This window comes from Bubalus bubalis, chromosome 6, assembly GCF_019923935.1.
Source record: "Bubalus bubalis isolate 160015118507 breed Murrah chromosome 6, NDDB_SH_1, whole genome shotgun sequence".
NCBI classification, from domain to species: domain Eukaryota; kingdom Metazoa; phylum Chordata; class Mammalia; order Artiodactyla; family Bovidae; genus Bubalus; species Bubalus bubalis.
Genome location: NC_059162.1, coordinates 103,526,744 through 103,547,880, shown reverse-complemented (window position 1 = coordinate 103,547,880; position 21,137 = coordinate 103,526,744). Strand labels below are relative to the sequence as shown.

Here is a 21,137-nt window from a genome sequence, read left to right as displayed (position 1 = left end):
TAGCATTAACAGTACCCATGACTCGGCCATCAACAAAAATCACTAATATATTCATATAATGTGATAAATGTTACAGAATCTCAACTTTTTAAATTCACTACTTTAAATTTATGACAGTGTATTAAGATTTGCCATTAGATTTTTTATTTAATGTGCTAATTCATCTTACTGTTATAAAGTTAATATTTTGCTAATATAATTAATTGGTTTCTTTTATAATCCTAAGTATATTATTTTATGAATTTTGAGACCTTATTCTGAGAAGTGTCTACAGGTTTCACCAGACTTTGAAGGGATTCCATGGCACCAGAAGGTTAGAAGTCCCTGGGGTAAGTTCCAAGCACAGAGGGCAGTCTTCACATTAAAAAATTCTGCCTAGGCATGTCCTTTGGCTCAAAGTAGCAAAAAGCCTAGAAAATTAAGCTTTTTAAAATAACTGTATGGGGGCAGGGGGGTGCCTAGACTGCAGAAGTCTCTTAGGTATCCAAAATAATACCCAAGCTAATCAGTAAGAAGTGAGCTATAAAGTTGTGCATTTCCCAGAAAGGGCATCTTCACCCATACCCACCTCAGATGTGGCCACAAGGTGAGCCCCTCCAGAAGGCACAGGGAACAGTGCAGAGCCCAAAAGCAGAATCAAGGAACTTATTATACTGTCATGGCGTGAGGCTCTGCCACTGCTACCCAGGAAGATTTTACAATCAATATGGCCTAGTGACTATTTTGTGCTTCTCATTATCCCATTTTCTAACTAATGGCTTTTATTGCTTTTATTCTATTCCTTCTCCTCTACCATAAACCAAGAAGCCACTCTGGGATCTAATGAAAGTGAAAGCACCCAGAGAGCTTAGAATTTCAGCTGGATATAATAACTGAATAAAATTCTAGGTTGTTTCTCTTGAGAAAGCGGGAAGTAAGTTCTACTTATAGGAAGAAGAGTACATGTAGATATTTGGGTACCCAAGGCATATTGCGGCAGAACCCTAAAAAGTAAAAAAATAATCTACTACAGGTTGACCTTACATTTTGGAAGCATGTGACATTAAAAAAAATTTTTTTTAATGTGTAACTGAAGCAATTTAAGTTATTCCAAGCAAAAGGAGCTACTGTTATTTTTCAAAATTAGTTATCACCAGCAAAGCCAAAGTTTCTATTCTTAGTTCGATTTCAGCAATATAACATGGCCAACATCCTACTTTAGAAAAAATATGGTAATTAAGAACACAAGCTCTGTTTTATGACTGAAAGAACTCAAACCCAGGCTCCGTGACAACCTAGAGGGGTGGGGTGAGGTAGGGGATGGGAGGGACTTGCAAGAGGGAGGGAACATACTATACCTATGGCTGATTCATGTTGATGTATGGCAAGAACCAAAACAATACTGTAAAGCAATTATCCTTCAATTAAAAATAAATTAATTAAAAAAAACACACACACACAGGCTCCGGAGCAAACTGCCTGTACTGAAATCCAAGTTCTTTCACTTTTAGTTATATGACCTTAAGGTGAGGATAAAAACAGTACCCACCCCAAAGAACTGTTGTGAGGATTACGTGAGATATACAAACCACTAAGAAGACCTGATGTGTAGACCTGACTTATTTGAAAACACCCTGATGCTGGGAAAACTGAAGGCAGGAGAAGAAGGGGACGACAGAGGATGAGATGGTTGGATGGCATCACTGACTCAATGGACATGAGTTTGGGTAAACTCTGGGAGTTGGTGATGGACAGGGAAGCCTGGAATGCTGCAGTCCATGGGGTTGCAAAGAGTCAGACACGACTGACTGACTGAACTGACTGACTGAAGAAGAGTTTTGTAAATAACCATTCAATAAATATTACCTATTATCATCAAATTCCTACTCTTCAGAATTTTCTAAATTTTAAATGACTGTCACTCTTACTCAGTGGTTTTAATCTGACATGCCCTAAGTTCAGTTCAGTTCAGTCACTCAGTCGTGTCCGACTCTTTGCGACCCCATGAATCGCAGCATGCCAGGCCTCCCTGTCCATCACCAACTCCCGGAGTTCACTAAGACTCACGTCCATTGAGTCAGTGATGCCATCCAGCCATCTCATCCTCTGTCGTCCCCTTCTCCTCCCGCCCCCAATCCCTCCCAGCATCAGTCTTTTCCAATGAGTCGACTCTTCGCATGAGGTGGCCAAAGTACTGGAGTTTCAGCTTTAGCATCATTCCTTCCAAGGAAATCCCACGGCTGATCTCCTTTAGGATGGACTGGTTGGATCTCCTTGCAGTCCAAGGGACTCTCAAGAGTATTCTCCAACACCACACTTCAAAAGCATCAATTCTTCGGCGCTCAGCCTTCTTCACAGTCCAACTCGCACATCCATACATGACCACTGGAAAAACCACAGCCTTGACTAGACCGACCTTTGCTGGCAAAGTAATGTCTCTGCTTTTGAATATGCTATCTAGGTTGGTCATAACTTTCCTTCCAAGGAGTAAGGGTCTTTTAATTTCATGGCTGCAGTCACTATCTGCAGTGATTTTGGAGCCCCAAAAAATAAAGTCTGACACTGTTTCCACTGTTTCCCCATCTATTTCCCATGAAGTGATGGGACCGGATGCTATGATCTTCGTTTTCTGAATGTTGAGCTTTAAGCCAACTTTTTCACTCTCCACTTTCACTTTCATCAAGAGGCTTTTTAGTTCCTCTTCACTTTCTGCCATAAGGGTGGTATCATCTGCATATCTGAGGTTATTGATATTTCTCCTGGCAATCTTGATTCCAGCTTGTGTTTCTTCCAGTCCAGCGTTCCTCATGATGTACTCTGCATAGAAGTTAAATAAGCAGGGTGACAATATACAGCCTTGATGTACTCCTTTTCCTATTTGGAACCAGTCTGTTGTTCCATGTCCAGTTCTAACTGTTGCTTCCTGACCTGCATACAGATTTCTCAAGAGGCAGGTCAGGTGGTCTGGTATTCCCATCTCTTGAAGAATTTTCCAGTTTATTGTGATCCACACAGTCAAAGGCTTTGGCATAGTCAATAAAGCAGAAATAGATGTTTTTCTGGAACTCTCTTGCTTTCTCCATGATCCAGTGGATGTTGGCAATTTGATCTCTGGTTCCTCTGCCTTTTCTAAAACTAGCTTGAACATCAGGAAGTTCACAGTTCACGTATTGCTGAAGCCTGGCTTGGAGAATTTTGAGCATTACTTTACTAGCATGTGAGATGAGTGCAATCGTGCGGTAGTTTGAGCATTCTTTGGCATTGCCTTTCTTTGGGACAATAATCATTTATCGACCTCAATGGAAATGAGCCCCTCATTCAATTATTTACTCCAAAGAAATGACTCAGAAAGGGTTGTGTTTTTAAATTTTGTTTGTAGACTGCATATGAAAATTGAAAATATGCTCTTCCCACAGAAATAAGATTCTATGATGCTGATTCCTGAAACAGCCCACAAAATCTTATTTATTCTATAAAGGAGTTCTAAAAATCCAAAGTTCTAAAAGTATAAAAGTCCCAGCTGGATATTTTGCAGCAGAGAGACAGAAGTGTAACAAGGGAAAAAAAGAAACAAATTTTTCCATTTTCCTGGTATAGAACCAGTTTGTTCCCGATAAAATTCAATGTACATGGTTTATATCAGGCATACTTCTAAGAAGCATCTTTATCTTGGCTCTCCCATCTCACACTGACATAAGCCTCCAAACTTCATCCATGAAATTGGTATTATAAGCTCCAAAATTAATAACTTGCTCCTCTCTTCCAGTAAACACTCTCATCTTTTCAAAGCAGTTGATCTCTGCTCTATTTAGGAGGAAAGTGGACAGCATCAAACTAATCACCACTAAGGTATGAATGACTGAGCCTTTAAACTTTCAATGAATAATGATCTTTTTAAAAGACAAGCTACAAAAATCCTCACTGGTTTGAAGTGAGAATACAGGTGGAAGAATCATAATTTAGGATAAGAAATCCAATACACAAATAGTACAAGTTCACAAGTCAAAACTCTTGACCTTCACAACTTTTGTCTTACCCCTATAATTCCAAGAATATTCACAACAAAGCTTATGCAAAAACTTGGATTTAGTGAGGCAACTGCCATTTGCAAACACAATTGTGGTTTCAGAGATATCTATCATAAAATCAGAGATGAAAAAGAACTTCATTATATCATTTTTAAAAGCCCTGGTTTGGAGACCTGTTTTGGAAACCAACAATATTGTTTATCTCCAAGGGAAGAAAGTTCACAAAAAGTATGTAGTAATTCATTGTGTTTGAAATAACAATATTTTAACAGGCTAATCTATATCTCCCTCGCTACAGAAGAAAATTTCTTTAAAGTCGATCTTGGAATATGAGACCTGGTCAGAACTGTGATTCTTTACAGTATTAACACCATTTGGGTTCCTTCTCAAAGTTTAATGTCCAGAACTCCAACAGGATTTGAATTAAGAACCATAATATAGTTACCGCTCTTCTCTAGATTCTCTCCAAATTACTCTATTATTCAAATATATAATCTGAGATTCATAAATTCATACAAGCCATACTCAAAGTCCATCTGAGCTAAAGCTTAGGGATCATACTGTCAAAAGATACCTTTATGCTATATATGTAATTTTCACCTTAAAAATATTTTACTCTACAATTTAAGGAGGAAAAAACAAATATTTCTGGACATTAACCACTGAACTACATTCTGTCATCATTTAAGTACTGTATTTTACATTTATATTTCACTCTACATATTAGAATCTCTATGTGTCTTGAGCAGCTGGAAAGCTAATGAACAAGAAGAATCCCTTTGATATAAGAATACTCAAAGGCATCTTTACATGTTACTTAAAAACCAAGACAGAATCTGCTATCACAACAGTTCTTATACTCAGTTTTCTAAAAATATGTGTATATGCAATAATATGGCTTTCCTCATAGCTCAGTTGGTAAAGAACCCACCTGCAACGCAGGAGATCCAGGTTCTATTCCTGGGTCAGGAAGATCCGATGGAGAGGGGATAGGCTATGCACTCCAGTATTCTCGGGCTTCCCCTGTGGCTCAGCTGGTAAAGAATCTGCCTGCAATGCGGGAGACCTGGGTTTGATCCCTGGGTTGGGAAGATCCCCTGGAGAAGGGGAAGTCTACCCACTTCAGTATTTTGGCCTGGAGAATTCCGTGGGGTTGCAAAGAGTCAGGACATGACTGAGTGACTTTCACGTTTATGAAATAATAAACGTCCTCTGAGTAACATGTATTTACTCATTTAAGTGTTTATCCTGACCTCTTCGCAACCATACTGCTTCAACTCACGATATACAACATTTACTCGATATCTCCATACACACTGCCTCCATGACATTATACCAATAATATGCCATTCATGTTAGCAGAAGGTTAAAATCATGGAATGTGAGCCCATTTAATTTTTAAGTGTTAAGTGTGATACACAGAAAATGCTAAAGAAACAGGTTAAGCTGCTACATATGATGTTTATGGCTCAGTGGTCCTCAAGCATAGCCCAAACCCTTTCAGGGCATCTAAAGGATCAAAACAGTTTTCAGAGTAAGATATTACTTGCCTTTTTCATTGTGATCCTCTCAAAAGTGTACAGTGGAGCTGTTCAGATGCTATGTGATGGGTGCTATCAAAAGAGACTGAATGAAGAGGCATAGAATATAATCCAGCTATCTCTATGAAGCCAGACATTTTAAAAATTTGCAAAAATGTAAAGCAACACTAATCTTCTAAATTTCTGTTTTGGAAAATACAATGATTTTTCATACAATGTTATCTATGTTAACATATAATTAGTTTACTATATATATATGTAAATTAATAAATATTTTAATTTTGTTTTAGTTTTAACTTTTCAGTACAATCAATTTTGATAGATAAAATTCACAAATGCATGCTCTTTGAACACTAAATAATTTTTGATACCAAAAAGTTTAAGATACTACCCATTAGTTAATATATAAATTAAGACCTTCTCTTCTAAGTGCCCATGAATCATTATCAATTAATATAATACATTAATACTGATTATCATTCTGTGGTATGAAGAAGTATGAAGAGGATTAATTTTCATAGAAATTGCACACAATGTAGGGTGAAACATTTACTAATAAAATCTGTTCAAATTGTTGCAGCTTAGACTCCAGGGGAGAATTATCTTGCTTATTTCACTACTGGCTCATAAGGATCTTATATTCTTTCTTTCTACTTCTTGTTTCTTGCCATCATCACTTTAAAGCCTATCTTTACTGTCTTTAACATAGACTTTATCTTCTTTTCCTTACAGAAACTTCTTCCATAAATGGCCACCATCTTTCCTCAGTGGAACTATTTCCTCCCACGTGCTCAAGGAAGCCATAGTTCTTTATCATCTCTGAAAAATTTAATTGGTAATTCATATATATGAACGTCTGTCTTCACCTCAATGTTTAACCCATCACTAGGCAAATACAGGATTATCGAGCTCTTTCCTCAACTTGTAAAGCATGAAGTACTTAAGACTCAGATTTCAAGACTTACTGAAAAACTACAGTAATCAAGACAAGTGGATCTGGTGAAAGGATAGATACATAAATCAACAGAATAGAATCCAAAAATAGACCCAACATATACAGCCAAGTGATTTTTGATAAATGTCCCAAGACAAGTTGGCAGGGAAAGGAAAGACTTCCAAAAATTGGTGCTGAAACAACTGCCTGGCTACCTGTATGGGAAGAAAAGTTAACAATGACCCCTTACCTCACATCATACACAAAAACTTGATAAACGAATCCCAGAACTAAATGTAAAAACTAGAACTATAAAACTTACAAAAGAAATCATAATAGAAAATCTTTATAACTTTTGGTTAGGCAAACATTTTTTAGATATGACATGAAAAATTACAATTCATAAAACAACTGACAAATTAAACTTTATCAAATCAAAAACTTATATTCTTCAAAACACACTGTTACAACGAAAAGACAAGCCACAGACTGGAAGAAAACATTTGCAAAGCATATATCTTAAGAAGAACTTGTATCCAAGATATATAAAGAACTCTCAAAACTCACTGATAAAGAAAATTCAATTTTTAAAAATGGGCAAAAGATTTGAATAGATACTTCAACTAAGAAAGTAAGTATGTTATGGCACATGAAAAGATACTCAACATCACTAGTTATTAAGGAACTGCAAATTAAACTACACTGAGGTATCACTGCACACCTGCTAGAATGGCTAAAATCAAAAGACTGGCCATACAAAGCACTAACAAAGACATACAGCAAATGGAACTCTCATACACTGCTGGTGGGAATATAAAATGGTACCACGATTTCTAAAACAGTTTTGACAGTTGCTAAAGTTATACATGCACCCACCAAGTGCTAAGAGTCATTTCACTCCAAGGTACTTATCTAAAATAAATCATATGTCCACACAAAGACATAAAAACAAATGTTCACAGCATTTTTATTTGTAACAGTTAAAGCTGGAAACAATCTAAAAATCCATCATCAGGTAAATGAATATGCAAATTGCTATACATAAATCCAATGGAACAGAATAAACTATTGATACTTGCAGAGACATACATGAATCTTAAAATAACTGTGCTGAATAAAAGATGCCAGACCAGAAAAGAATACATACCGTATGATTCCATTTCTATAAAATTCTAGAAAATAGAAACAAACAGAAAAGCAGATCAACTGCTATCTTGTAGAGAGAGGGATAAGAGGGAAGAATCACAGGGACACCAGGTAACTTTTAAAAATAATGGACATGTTGTGGTAATGATTTTATGGGTATGTATATATGTCAAACATCAAACTGTACCATGTCAATTATATCTCAGTAAAACAAAAAAATTTTGCAATTTGGAGTGGGTAAGGATTTATCCTTGGACAGCAAAAGATCAAACTAGACAATCCTAAAGGAAATCAACCCTGAATATTCACTGGAAAGACTGATGCTGAAACTGAAGCTCCAATACTTTGGCCACCTGATGCAAAGAGCTAACGCATTGAAAAGACCCTGAGACTGGGAAAGACTGGAGGCAGGAGGAGAAGGGGACAACAGAAGACAAGATGGCTGGATGGCATCACAGACTCAAGACATGAGTTTGAGCAAGCTCCGGGACATGGTGAAGGACAGGGAAGCCTGGCATGCCGCAGTCCATGGGGTCACAGTCAGACACGACTGAGTGACTGAACAACAACAAGGATTTCTCAGCTAAGACATAAAACAAAACACTATGAAAGAAAAAATGGGTAAACTGGATGCTATCAAAATTTTACTTTTTAACAAAATAATTTGCATCCACAATATATAAAGAACTCTTACAATGCAATTTGAAGACAAGCTATATAGTTTTAAAATATGCAAAAGATTTGAACAAAGGCATACAAGTAGTCATTAAGTACATTAAAAATGTTCAACATTATCAGTCATCAGGAAAATCATAATGAGATACTACTCCATACTCAGTAAAATGTCTAAAATCAATCTGAAAGGCAGTAATAATCTTCCTTCATGAATTTATATCCTTTAGGTTTCTTCTTGGTATCAAAAACAAACATAACTGATTTGTGTTGCAAGGAAATATGAAAGATTATCTCCATTTTATATGGCTTCCAAACCAGCTTTCCTCTCATTATATTACATGGGCTTTTCTTCTTGGGTTTTTTTTTTTTCTTCTTGTTTTCCATTTTCTACAGACCTACCTGTAATATATTAAGAAGCACTATGCTTATCTCAGTCTCCATTTACTCAAACAGTCTCATCTTTCCATAACCTGCATGGATTATGCTTTTTAACACAGCTAATCACTTTAAGCTCTCCCCCACTTTAAGCTATGCGTAAGGTGGGAAGGAAGAATGTTAACATACTACAAAGAAAAGGGTTCCTCTGCTTAAAATCTCTATTTAGCAACATAACCTTCCACAGAGACCTGTCCATAGCACCTATCCCTCAGGTTCTCAAGTAAGCCCTACTATGAGCAGACTAACCTTTTTTCCCTGCTTTTGTTGCTTTTATGAGAATCTTGAATACAAATAAGCACATAGTAAGTATTCAATATACATGTCAAACTCTGGACTTCCGAGCAGTCCAGTGGTTAAGACTCCAGGCTTCCACTGCAGGGGGCATGGGTTCAATTCCTTCAGGGGACTAGGATCCTGAACCCTGAGCAAAAAATATATATGTATGTGTGTCTGTAAATATACACATATACAAAATAAACATACACATATATACGTCAAACCGAACAAAACTGAAGCAGGAGTCCAATTTCAAATACACAATCCTAAGGATATTCTGTTCTGCTATGAAGATGGGAATCAAGTTTTTCATTCACTACCAACGTAACAGTAAGGAAAATTCTAAACCCTAAAAATATCCTCTCTTGAAATCCTAACTCTTATCACCCAACACTGAACACATGCTGCTTTGTATCACAAACTTTTTGTCAAGTTTTGCCTAGCTCACCAAGCCCCTTCTCAGTGTTGGCTCCATTTCCAGGGCCCTATAAGTCAGTACCACAACAACAGATTAAAGGATTTGTACCTGACCCAAATTGTTTGCCTGAATTTTCTTCTTCAGGAAATTCAGTATCAGGACTAAAACAGTTTGGGCTGGTCTCCTGAATGAACAAGCTATGTACTTGTGAAGTATGGGATAGCCATGTGCCAGAAAAGCAAAGAAAAGTTGGTTTGTAAAAAATGAAGAAATACGTTACATTTAGGGAAAAGCAAGAGAGAAGAAAATATACTGCCTAGGTTCCTAAGAACGTAAGTTCTATTATGAGATCCAGCTATCTCTGGATTCCATGAAATACTGCAGCATTCACCACATAAATTCCTTTACTTTTGGATATATATCCAGTGCTGGCTTCCTTTACTTGTAACTAAGCAAAACTTGACTAAAATATGTTTTACTGAATCAAACCATAAAATTTTTTATTGTTCAGTACTATTATTTTATATTCTGTGCACTGTTGGTAGGCACAGATTTTATATTTAACGCCTCCTTTATTGTGCCAGGATATCCAGTGATGCTTTGTAGTCTCTATTACCTCTGATATTATTTCCCTCCATGTATATGAATTCATGACAATTTAAATTTCTCCACCCACCTTTTAAAAAACTGCTGCCTTTCAAGGTTTTTACAATTTTAGATAATGTGTTTCAAAATTAAATCACTATTTTTCTATCATTTTTCCTTGTTTCCTGCATTGGTATTTCCCCTTTGCACTTGCTCTTTAACAGTGTCTTCAATTAAGTAGAATATTTTATAGCATTCCTCATTTAACAGAAAGCCTCAAATTATGATAAATACTGATTAGCCAAGAGGTAGAATTTAGTGATTAAGAGCATTGACCCTGGAGCAAGACCTGTGAATGAAACCCAGCTCTGTCCCTTATTCACTGTATGTTTTGAGTTGCTTTTTACTCAGTTTTCTCATCTGTGAAATGAAAATAATAATCACACCAACCTCAAAGAGTTTTGAGGGGAAGTTTAATTAATGTATTTTAAAATGCTTAAATGCCTGGTCGAGTATATTAGTAAGAATACCACAAAGCTAGCTATCAAAATCAGTATTTCAGTTCAGTCACTCAGTCATGTCCGACTCTTTGCGACGCCATGAATCGCAGCACGCCAGGCCTCATTGTCCATCACCAACTCCCGGAGTTTAGACTCACGTCCATCGAGTCGGTGATGCCATCCAGCCATCTCATCCTCTGTCGTCCCCTTTTCCTCCTGCCCCCAACCCCTCCCAGCATCAGAGTCTTTTCCAATGAGTCAACTCTTCGCATGAGGTGGCCAAAGTACTGGAGTTTCAGCTTTAGCATCATTCCTTTCAATGAACACCCAGGACTGATCTCCTTTAAAATGGACTGGTTGGATCTCCTTGCAGTCCAAGGGACTCTCAAGAGTCATCTCCAACACCACACTTCAAAAGCATCAATTCTTCGGCGCTCAGCTTTCCTCAGAGTCCAACTCTCACATCCATACACGACCACTGGAAAAACCATAGCCTTGACTAGACAGACCTTTGTTAGCAAAGTACTGTCTCTGCTTTTGAATATGCTATCTAGGTTGGTCTTAACTTTCCTTCCAAGGAGTAAAGCGTCTTTTAATTTCATGGCTGCAGTCACCATCTGCAGTGATTTTGGAGCCCAAAACAATCAAGTCTGACACTGTTTCCACTGTTTCCCCATCTATTTGCCATGAAGTGATGGGACCGGTTGCCATATCTTAGTTTTCTGAATGTTGAGCTTTAAGCCAACATTTTTCACTCTCCTCTTTCACTTTTATCAAGAAAATTAGAGATACCAAGGGAACATTTCATGCAAAGATGGGCTCAATAAAGGAAAGAAATGGTATGGACCTAACAGAAGCAGAAGATATTAAGAAGAGGTGGCAAGAATACACAGAAGAACTGTACAAAAAAGATCTTCATGACCAAGATAATCACGATGGTGTGATCACTCACCTAGAGCCAGACATCCTGGAATGCAAAGTCAAGTGGGCCTTAGAAAGCATTACTACAAACAAAGCTAGTAGAGGTGATGGAATTCCAGTTGAGCTATTTCAAATCCTCAAAGATGAAGCTGTGAAAGTGCTGCACTCAATATGTCAGCAAATTTGGGAAACTCAGCAGTGGCCACAGGACTGGAAAAGGTCAGTTTTCATTCCAATCCCAAAGAAAGGCAATGCCAAAGAATGCTCAAACTACCGCACAATTGCACTCATCTCATCTAGTAAAGTAATGCTCAAAATTCTCCAAGCCAGGCTTCAGCAATACATGAACCATGAACTTCCAGATGTTCAAGCTGGTTTTAGAAAAGGCAGAGGAACCAGAGATCAAATTGCCAACATCCACTGGATCATCAAAAAAGCAACAGAGTTCCAGAAAAACATCTATTTCTGCTTTATTGACTATGCCAAAGCCTTTGACTGTGTGGATCACAATAAGCTGTGGAAAATTCTGAACGAGATGGGAATACCAGAGCACCTGATCTGCCTCTTGAGAAACCTTATGTAGGTCAGGAAGCAACAGAACCAGACATGGAACAACAGACTGGTTCCAAATAGGAAAAGGAGTACATCAAGGCTGTATATTGTCACCCTGCTTATTTAACTTCTATGCAGAGTACATCATGAGAAACACTGGGCTGGAGGAAGCACAAGCTGGAATCAAGATTGCCGGGAGAAATATCAATAACCTCAGATATGCAGATGACACCACCCTTATCAAAGTCAATGTTTAGTTCCATAATAATTTTTATACAGCCTTAAGTCAGTGAATAGTCAATGGTACTCTTCAATACCTGATGCTCAGAAGAGGAAGCCCTAGAAGTCAGCGTAGTCAGCATAAATCAAAGATTAAATTACATTTAGGATACTCTAGACCAGTACTATCCAACAGAACTTTCTACAACAATGGAAATGTTAGTGTGTTAGCCAATATGACAGTCAGTGGCCATGTGGCTATAAAGCACTTAAAATGTGGCTAGTGTGACTGAGGAACTGATATTTAATTAATTAATTTAAAGAGCCACATGACACTACTGGCTACCACATGAGACGCAAGCTTTAGAAGATAAGCCAGAAAGTTCAAAATGGATTTTAGAAAAGTTTCTGTAATGGTCAAAATTAAGATGGTTTCTCATTACTACTCTTCATTTAATTGGAACATGTCAGAACTAAACATGCAAATTAATAGATTTCAATTACAAAAAGTTTGATAAATATAATGGACTATGATAATGCAAGTTATTCCTGCCACTGTGTGAAACTGATATAAAAACATGAAACTGCATTAATTATAAATACGATAAAAATCTAATATTCAATGTCAGCAAGATCCTTAGCCTGAGGTCAGTTGCAAACCTGAACACCACTGGTGAATTACCGTATTAGAGAGTGCCAAACTGAGTGCATTAAGCCAGACAGAAAGGTGAATATATATCATTTATATGTACAATTAAAAAAAACATGTAAAATTTACTTAACAAAACAGAAACAGACTCACAGAAAACAAACCTTATGGTTACCAGAGGGGGAAAGGTATGGGGGAGGGTAAATTAGGAGCTTGAGAATAACAGATACACACTACTCTATATAAAATAGACAACAAGGTCCTACTGTAGCAAAGGGAACTATAATCAACATGTTTTGTAATAAACTATAGTGGGAAAAATATCTGAAAAAGAATATACCTATATATGTATGCATTAGTGAATCATTTTGCTATATACTAGAAACAGAAACATTGAAAATCAACCATCCTTCTTAAAAAAAATTTTTAAAAATAAGAATTGAGGGAAAAGGGGAAATAGAAGGAGGAAAGATATTCTCTTCTACCCCATGTTCTTGAGCTGACAGCAAAGGATACAAATATGTCCTCTTTTGTTCTAAAAATAATGATCCCTTTTGCTTTCTACTATGAGGGTTTGAATGCGTGCTCAGTCGTGTCCAACTCTTTGCGACTCCATTGACTATAGCCTGCCAGGCTCTTCTGTCCGTGGAATTTTCCAGACAAGAATACTGGAGTGGGTTGCCATTTCCTTCTCCAGGGGATCTTCCTGACCCAGGGCTCGAATCCACGTCTCCTACATTGGTAGGTGGATTCTTTACCACTGTGCCATCTGGGAAGCCCTTTCTACTACTGGAAAACACAAGAGAGGAAAAATGACACCAGATGCTTTATGTATGTATCCCATGAATCCAAACAGGCCAGTGAGGTAAACATTAACAACTCTATTACAAAAAAAACTTAGGAAAAGTGAAGTAACTTACCCAAGATCTTATGAATAATATGTGGCAGAGATCTGAACCTGTACCTACCCAATTCTACAACTATATAGCAGAGCTGCCTTAACAATACCAAGTCTGCAACTAGAAACCAGGCAGCAAGAAGCCTTAAAATAAATCTACCCTTCTCTGGTCGTTCTAAACTGCACAGTTATCAATATCAAATGGAGGGCAATGAGAAAATGGATGGACAGGAAATGCATTTGGGACACTAACACACAAGCTTTTTCTGGTGCTAAAAATCCCTGTCTATTCCCTAACCTCATAAACAAACAGACTGGATCAATAATAAAAGGCATCTTTAAGGGAGAAGCGTAACAAAAAGGAAAAGGTTTAAGTGTGAACCATAAAAACAGAAAAGATAATGAAAGGAAAAATCTCAGGCAGAAGGTCAAAAACTACTGATACTTGAAAGTATTACTGATAACCTAGTGCCCTAGGCTGAACGCACATGTGAACCAAAAAAATCAGTCCTCATAAATGCTGGGCAATTCAGATATGCTTTAACAAGTCCAAAGAAATATCAAATTTTATTTTGCTTTAATCAAACCAAATTATAAAAAATCTAATGCTACAATATGTAAAAGTAGTATGTTACATACATATATGTGTTTACCTGTCTACATAAAACAAATGTTCAAGGAAAACTTTGGCTTTTTCAGTAAGCTTTTGCTATTACTGAGTCTGTACCTAGAAATAAAAAGGAGATTCACCTCAGGATTCAAAGCCTCTTATATAAACTCAATAAGCAAACAGATTCTGCTAAATTTTTAAGATTCTACTGTCTGACAGAAACTATATCCATCATTACCTGAACTCTCACTCTTGCTATTCAAAACTCAGGACTTAAATAATGTATATGACTCAGTGGAGAAGGCAATGGCACCCCACTCCAGTACTCTTGCCTGGAAAATCCCATGGACGGAGGAGCCTGGTTGGCGGCAGTCCATGGGGCCGCTAAGAGTCGGACACGACTGATATACTTCACTTTCACGCACTGGAGAAGGAAATGGCAACCCACTCCAGTGGTCTTGCCTGGAGAATCCCAGGGACGGGGGAGCCTGGTGGGCTGCCATCTATGGGGTCGCACTGAGTCGGACACGACTGACACGACTTAGCAGCAGCAGTAGCATAACTCAGTATTCACTATCCAGACTCCTACTATTCAAACTTAGGGTATGAATGCAGTAGATTCAGACTGCAAGGAATATCTGTAACTCATATATATCACATGATTTATAAAATTAGCACTTTTTTAGCAACATGCAAATACCTTACTAAAATCACATAAACACTGGCTGCAGAACAGAGCTGAGAAAACATTTTTTAACATTGTATTTCTTAGTAGTTTGCTGAAACAATTTATTAAGTTACTGCCCCTCAGTTTCAAACCCGCATTGCTTCTTCCCCACCTGCCTTAATGATGCTGGAAGTGGAACTCTGCCTGCAAACCACATTTCTGCTTTGCCAGCTGATTTCCTATAAGGGTCTGCCAAGAGGAAACACTAAAAATGGACTGCAAACCTGGAGAAGAAAGAGAGATACTTGTGCTTTCCCATCTCTTCTTTGGGCTTCATAGGAGCACTATCCCAGCAAAGGTTTCTTCACCCCTACAACAGAAAGTCTTCCCCATAGCAGTTTTTCTAACACTTATGAAACTAGTTTAATCATACCCTACTCAAAGACCCCAGCACCAGCCAGCACCCTTTCCCCAGATTTCTGGGTTTCAAACCTATGGGATTTCTATTCTGAACTCAACACAAGCATTAGCATGTAGTACCTTCACCTTGGAGATCTGAATTGTTTCCACAGGACCCTTCCTCTAAGTCTCTAGGTTTCCCCTTTGGTGCCCAAGCTCTTAGGGCTCATGGCTGCTTCTGGAAGTATCTATCTCCATGATAATTTAAGTAGTTTTATTTGTATCTATTCTGTTATCTAGTTAACAACTTCAAATCTACTCAATGACTCTATTAAAGTCTCTATTCATGTAACTGGTGTGGTTTCTGCCTCCTGACAGAATCCTGATAAAAAGAAAACAATCTCGTTATACTGTAATAGTGTATGATATTATTATAGTAACTTCTGTGAAACTTCAATTTACCTACACTATAAAGTAAAGAACAAAATGTTAGTTAAGAGCAATCTGACTAAAATTGAGTGTACTTAGCTATCATAACACAACATCTTTTGCAACCATTCTTTTACAGAAAATTTGGGGCACCTTTTTTTAACACACACAGTATCCACCGGAATAAAATTACATGATAAGACATTATCAACAATGGCTATCTCTGTTTTTCCAAATTTTCTACAATAATTGACTTATGATTACTTTTTAATCATGAAAATACAGTAAGCGTAATTTTTAAAATAATTCTAACAAGCTCTAATTCAACAAGGATCAAATATCATCTATAGAAAACAAGATTTAACTTGTTTACCTTAAAGGGCAGAGGAAGAGTTTTAATTCACTTACTAAGCACCTTCTCCTAACAAATTTTTTAGTTGTCACATGATTTCATTCCACCCCCTATCTTTACTTCACATAAGTAATCCACTCCCACTCTCATCTATGCCTACAGCCCTCCCCACCACTGCTTACCCATTTTCTCATTCCCAGCCATATGGTGGTTCTTCTCCAACAACTCACATGCTTTCCTATCTTGAAGTTAGTCACTTTCTAGATATATAGGTAGCATATGAAGGTATATACAAGACATAAAGGTATATATACAAAGAGAGTTACGGCAAATAAGCAGTGTTTGTCACTGGGTTTGAGTTACTTTAAGACTTCTTACTCTACTTCTATTGGGATAGTGTAGTTGGAGGCCATTTCTGGCTTGGGAACGACTATGCAAAAGCAGACAAAAATTGATTGCGGTTTTAAGTAATTCAGTTTCTCTTCCCATCACCAAAAAAATAGTCATTCTTTTCTTCTCCTCCTTATATCAAACCAAAGCTGGCTTTCAGTTAGAAAAATCAATGACAAACAATGGTCTACCCATATATCTGAGAATGTGAATTCTCTGCCTCACAGATGGACTGGACCATACAGATTACAAAAAAATGAAAGATTAGGATAGAAGGATCCTAAGTATCTCAGCTCAAATGTCACAGAGCTTCACAGTTTATTAACTAAATGCTAAATTTATAGCTATATCCATAAAAATTTGATTATAGAGTATTACACACAAGAATTAAACACAGTGAGCAAGTTATAAAATAATTCATGGTATCTTTTCTCTTTCATCATCCCTTCCAATAATATAATTCTATCAAGCAAAAAAAGTTAGGTATCTATTATTCCTAATCCAATGTCATATATAAGCTTCACCTAGACAGAACTATTCAAACAGAGGGATATAAAATCTCAGTAAATGACTTTAATACATGGTTAACATAACCCACAAACGAGTGTCTTTAAGGAAATCTATGATCAGTGGAAAATCAAAGTCTACAAAAATAACCTGATTTGGTCATATCTAAAGTTTTAAATATTCAAAAAAAGGGTAAAAATGATTCTTCCCAACATATTATGCAGAAATCACTCTTAAATGAAATTAGTTCTACAGCAGCTTTGGAGATTAAAGATAACAGTCCTTTTTTTTTTTTTTAAGTTCTTTTCAAAACTATACAGGTGTCTGTTGTGGGGGTATGGGGGCATATGGACTCCAACAAGGTAGAAACGCATCACTCCACCTATTTCCATTATAAGCTGGAAGATGTATTCTTAGGGAAATGCCAAAACAGCATAGGGTAAAGCTTTCCCACTGAGGAAAAAGGATATCAGCCCTAGTCTGATAAAAATTCAAGTATATGAAAACAAAAAAGGCAACTTTATTTTTCTTTTGTGGCATTCTAAAACCACCAGAACTTCTTTCAAGCCTGAAGATTCCATGGCTCCACATTAACGACTCTTAACAATTTTGCACCCCTCCTCTCTCTCCTGCCCTCCAAAGTTAGTTAATTCCAACTCTCTTTATCGCTTGCTCTGTTCCAGCTATAATGACCTCACTGTTCCTCCAACATACAAAGCAAGGCTCCTGCCCCAGCACTTCTTGGGTTCCCTATGCCCGGAATGTTCATCCTCTACTATCCAACCAAGGTTTGTTCCATCACTCTTTCAAGTCTTCGTTCAAATGTCATTTTTTTGGTAAAGCTTTCCCTGGCTACCCTATCTAAAATAACACATTATCTCTGAATTTCCTAATCCCTTTCTCTTATTCTTCATTTAGCTCTTATCACTATCAGTGTCTAACACTTCTTATTTTGTTTAATTATGCCTTCATCAAACTATAAACCCAATGATTACAGGATTTTTAATCCGTTATGTTCACTACTGCAGCCTCAGCATTCAGACAGCTCCTGACACTATATTAGGTGATCAATATGCTGAACAAAGAAATGGCAGCAACCACACATGGTAGCTAGCTGCAACACCACACGCAGCTGGTGGGTGCTGCCATCAATACTTCACATTCCAGTCTGAAAAATTTTAATAAACAGGTTAGATCTACGTTATGTTTTCAGACTGTGCTCTGAGAACTACAGTAATCCCTCAAGGGCAACTATGGGGGTAGAACATGGAAGTCTAAGCCCAGCATTTACCTATTTTATTTATTCACAGGATTTCACTTAAGATTTAATTTGAAGAAAGTATTTAGAAACTTCAAAAAAATACAAAACCACTGGGTTGAATACAACTTAGTTCCTACTTTTTTACATTTTACTTATTTATTGTAAATGAGGATAATTTAGGTATCCTGTTTATATCATCCTTTAGAAAGGAATTTCAATTATTATCTAGTCTTATTAAGCAAAAGTATCTCCCTATCTCACAAAACAGCACTTCCCAAAACAAACTACAGTGTTTTACTGTGAACCTTACAGTGAAACTGATTCTAATATGACTTGACCAGCATAACTTTTAAAATGTTACATGTTCTAATAAAATAAAAAAAAAAAACAGTACTCACCTTAATGAAGTTACAGATGGACAAGCCTGTCCATACAAACCCATCTGGCCACAAAGAGAATCTGAAAAGTAAAGAAGAGTTAGTTATCAGATGCTCCAAAATAAATTAAACTATAAATCAAAATAAACTAAAAATGCTGTTGAGCAATATGATGAACTACATTAAGGAAGACTGACATACCAAAAAGCACAGGAAAAATAGGCACACTATAACTGTAATACCCAAAGAAGCTAAAAACTCACAAAATTTAACAAATTAAGCTTAGTTACAGATAAAGAGTCCAAATGGTTTAGTAGAGGGTAAGGAGATCAGTCCTGGGTGTTCACTGGAAGGACTGATGCTAAAGCTGAAACTCCAATACTTTGGCCACCTCACGCAGAGTTGACTCATTGGAAAAGACCCTGATGCTGGGAGGGATTGGGGGCAGACGGAGAAGGGGACGACAGAGGATGAGATGGCTGGATGGCATCACCGACTCGATGGACATGAGTTTGGGTAAACTCTGGGAGTTCATGATGGACAGGGAGGCCTGGCGTGCTGCAATTCATGGGGTCGAAAAGACTCGGACACGACTGAGCAACTGAACTGAACTGAACTGAGGGATTCCAGAGAGGTGCCTAAAAGCTACCAAAGAGCGCAGCATGCAGGTCCCCATCCTCACAGTCCCATCTCCCACTTCATCTACCCTTCAATCAAAGCAGTGATATCTTTGTTGGTATCACAGAATGGACCTCACTAAGACTTGATTTGAAGAACAGTTCCACTGCTTAATTAAAAAGTTAAGAATAACATTGAACAGAAAAAGCTTTGTTCAAATTCTAGCTATGACACTGAGACCTTGAAGAATTACATATCCTCAGAGAACCTCCTGGAGAAGGCAATGGCACCCCACTCCAGTACTCTTGCCTGGAAAATTCCATGGACGGAGGAGCCTGGTAGGCTGCAGTCTATGGGGTCACTAAGAGTCAGACACAACTGAGCGACTTCACTTTCACTTTTCACTTTCATGCACTGGAGAAGGAAATGCCAACCCACTCCAGCGTTCTTGCCTGGAGAATCCCAGGGACGGGGGAGCCTGGTGGGCTGCCGTCTATGGGGTCGCACAGAGTTGGACACGACTGAAGTGACTTAGCAGCAGCAGCAGCAGAGAACCGCCATTTTTTCCATCTGTAGCTTGAGGATAGTATCACCTAGATCTTTATCAAGAGATAAACTGCAGGTTTGCTATTAGAATTAAATCACTGAACAAATGTGAAACTATCTATTAGCACTACTATCCAGCGGAAGGATCATTCAGTGTCTACAAGTAATATGAATGAGAGAAGCTGGAATGGGAGGGTATAATATGCATACAATTGTTTGCAACTAAAGAAAACAGGTTCACTCTAAAAGGATCGGCTCCTTTTCCAGTTCTAGCCAACTGCTGCTGAGCAGGACTGTAAGCCCCGTACTGTTCGGGTTCAGTTGCTCAGTCGTGTCCGACTCTTTGCAACCCCATGAACTGCAGCACGCCAGGCCTCCCTGTCCATCACCAACTCCCGGAGTTCACTCAAACTCACGTCCATCGAGTCGGTGATGCCATACAACTATCTTATCCTCTGTTGTCCCCTTCTCCTCCTGCCCTCAATCTTTCCCAGCATCAGGGTCTTTTCAAATGAGTCAGCTCTTTTCATGAGGTGGCCAAAATATTGGAGTTTCAGCTTCAACATCAGTCCTTTCAATGAACACCCAGGACTGATCTGCTTTAGGATGGACTGGTTGGATCTCCTTGCAGTCCAAGGGACTCTCAAGAGTATTCTCCAACACCACAGTTCAAAACCATCAATTCTTCGGCGGTCAGCTTTCTTTATAGTCCAACTCTCACATCCATATATGACCACTGGAAAAACCATAGCCTTGACTAGACGGACCTTTGTTGGCAAAGTACTGTCTCTACTTTTTAATATGCTGTCTAGGTTGGTCATAACTTTCCTTCCAAAGGAGTAAGCGTCTTTTAATTTCATGGCTGCAGTCACCATCTGCAGTGATTTTGGAGCCCAAAAAATACGGTTAAGAACATCTAATTTTTCAAGAAAAGCAAAATATCCAAAATTTTATTTGAAATCTCCTGATTTTTATTTTCTAAACACTATGTGGGCCAAACAAAACATTGGTGGTTATCCCAAGTTTATAACTTTTATTTTAGAGGCTGACTCCACTCCCTGCATCCATCAATAATTGTCAAGAGACGTTCTACTTCTGCCAGAACAACAACATAGATAGCTTGATCAACATGCCCAGTGAAAATAACAAACACTGGATAATTTTAAACCTTTATATATTAATAACTTGAAAGAAAATAAAGTATGATCAAGACTAAACACTA

At 37.7% G+C, this 21,137-nt stretch overlaps 1 protein-coding gene across 6 annotated transcripts in view; it reads right to left on the bottom strand.

Annotated features, from left to right (window-relative positions):
• FOXJ3 (forkhead box J3) overlaps nt 1–21,137 on the bottom strand; it is a 136,265-nt gene that overhangs the window by 95,352 nt on the left and 19,776 nt on the right. For all 6 annotated transcript variants that reach the window (XM_044945168.1, XM_044945167.1, XM_006050950.3 and 3 more), the window contains exon 2: nt 18,773–18,833. In XM_044945168.1, coding sequence (XP_044801103.1) covers nt 18,773–18,833 — 61 coding nt within the window. The remainder of the gene's footprint in view (nt 1–18,772; nt 18,834–21,137) is intronic.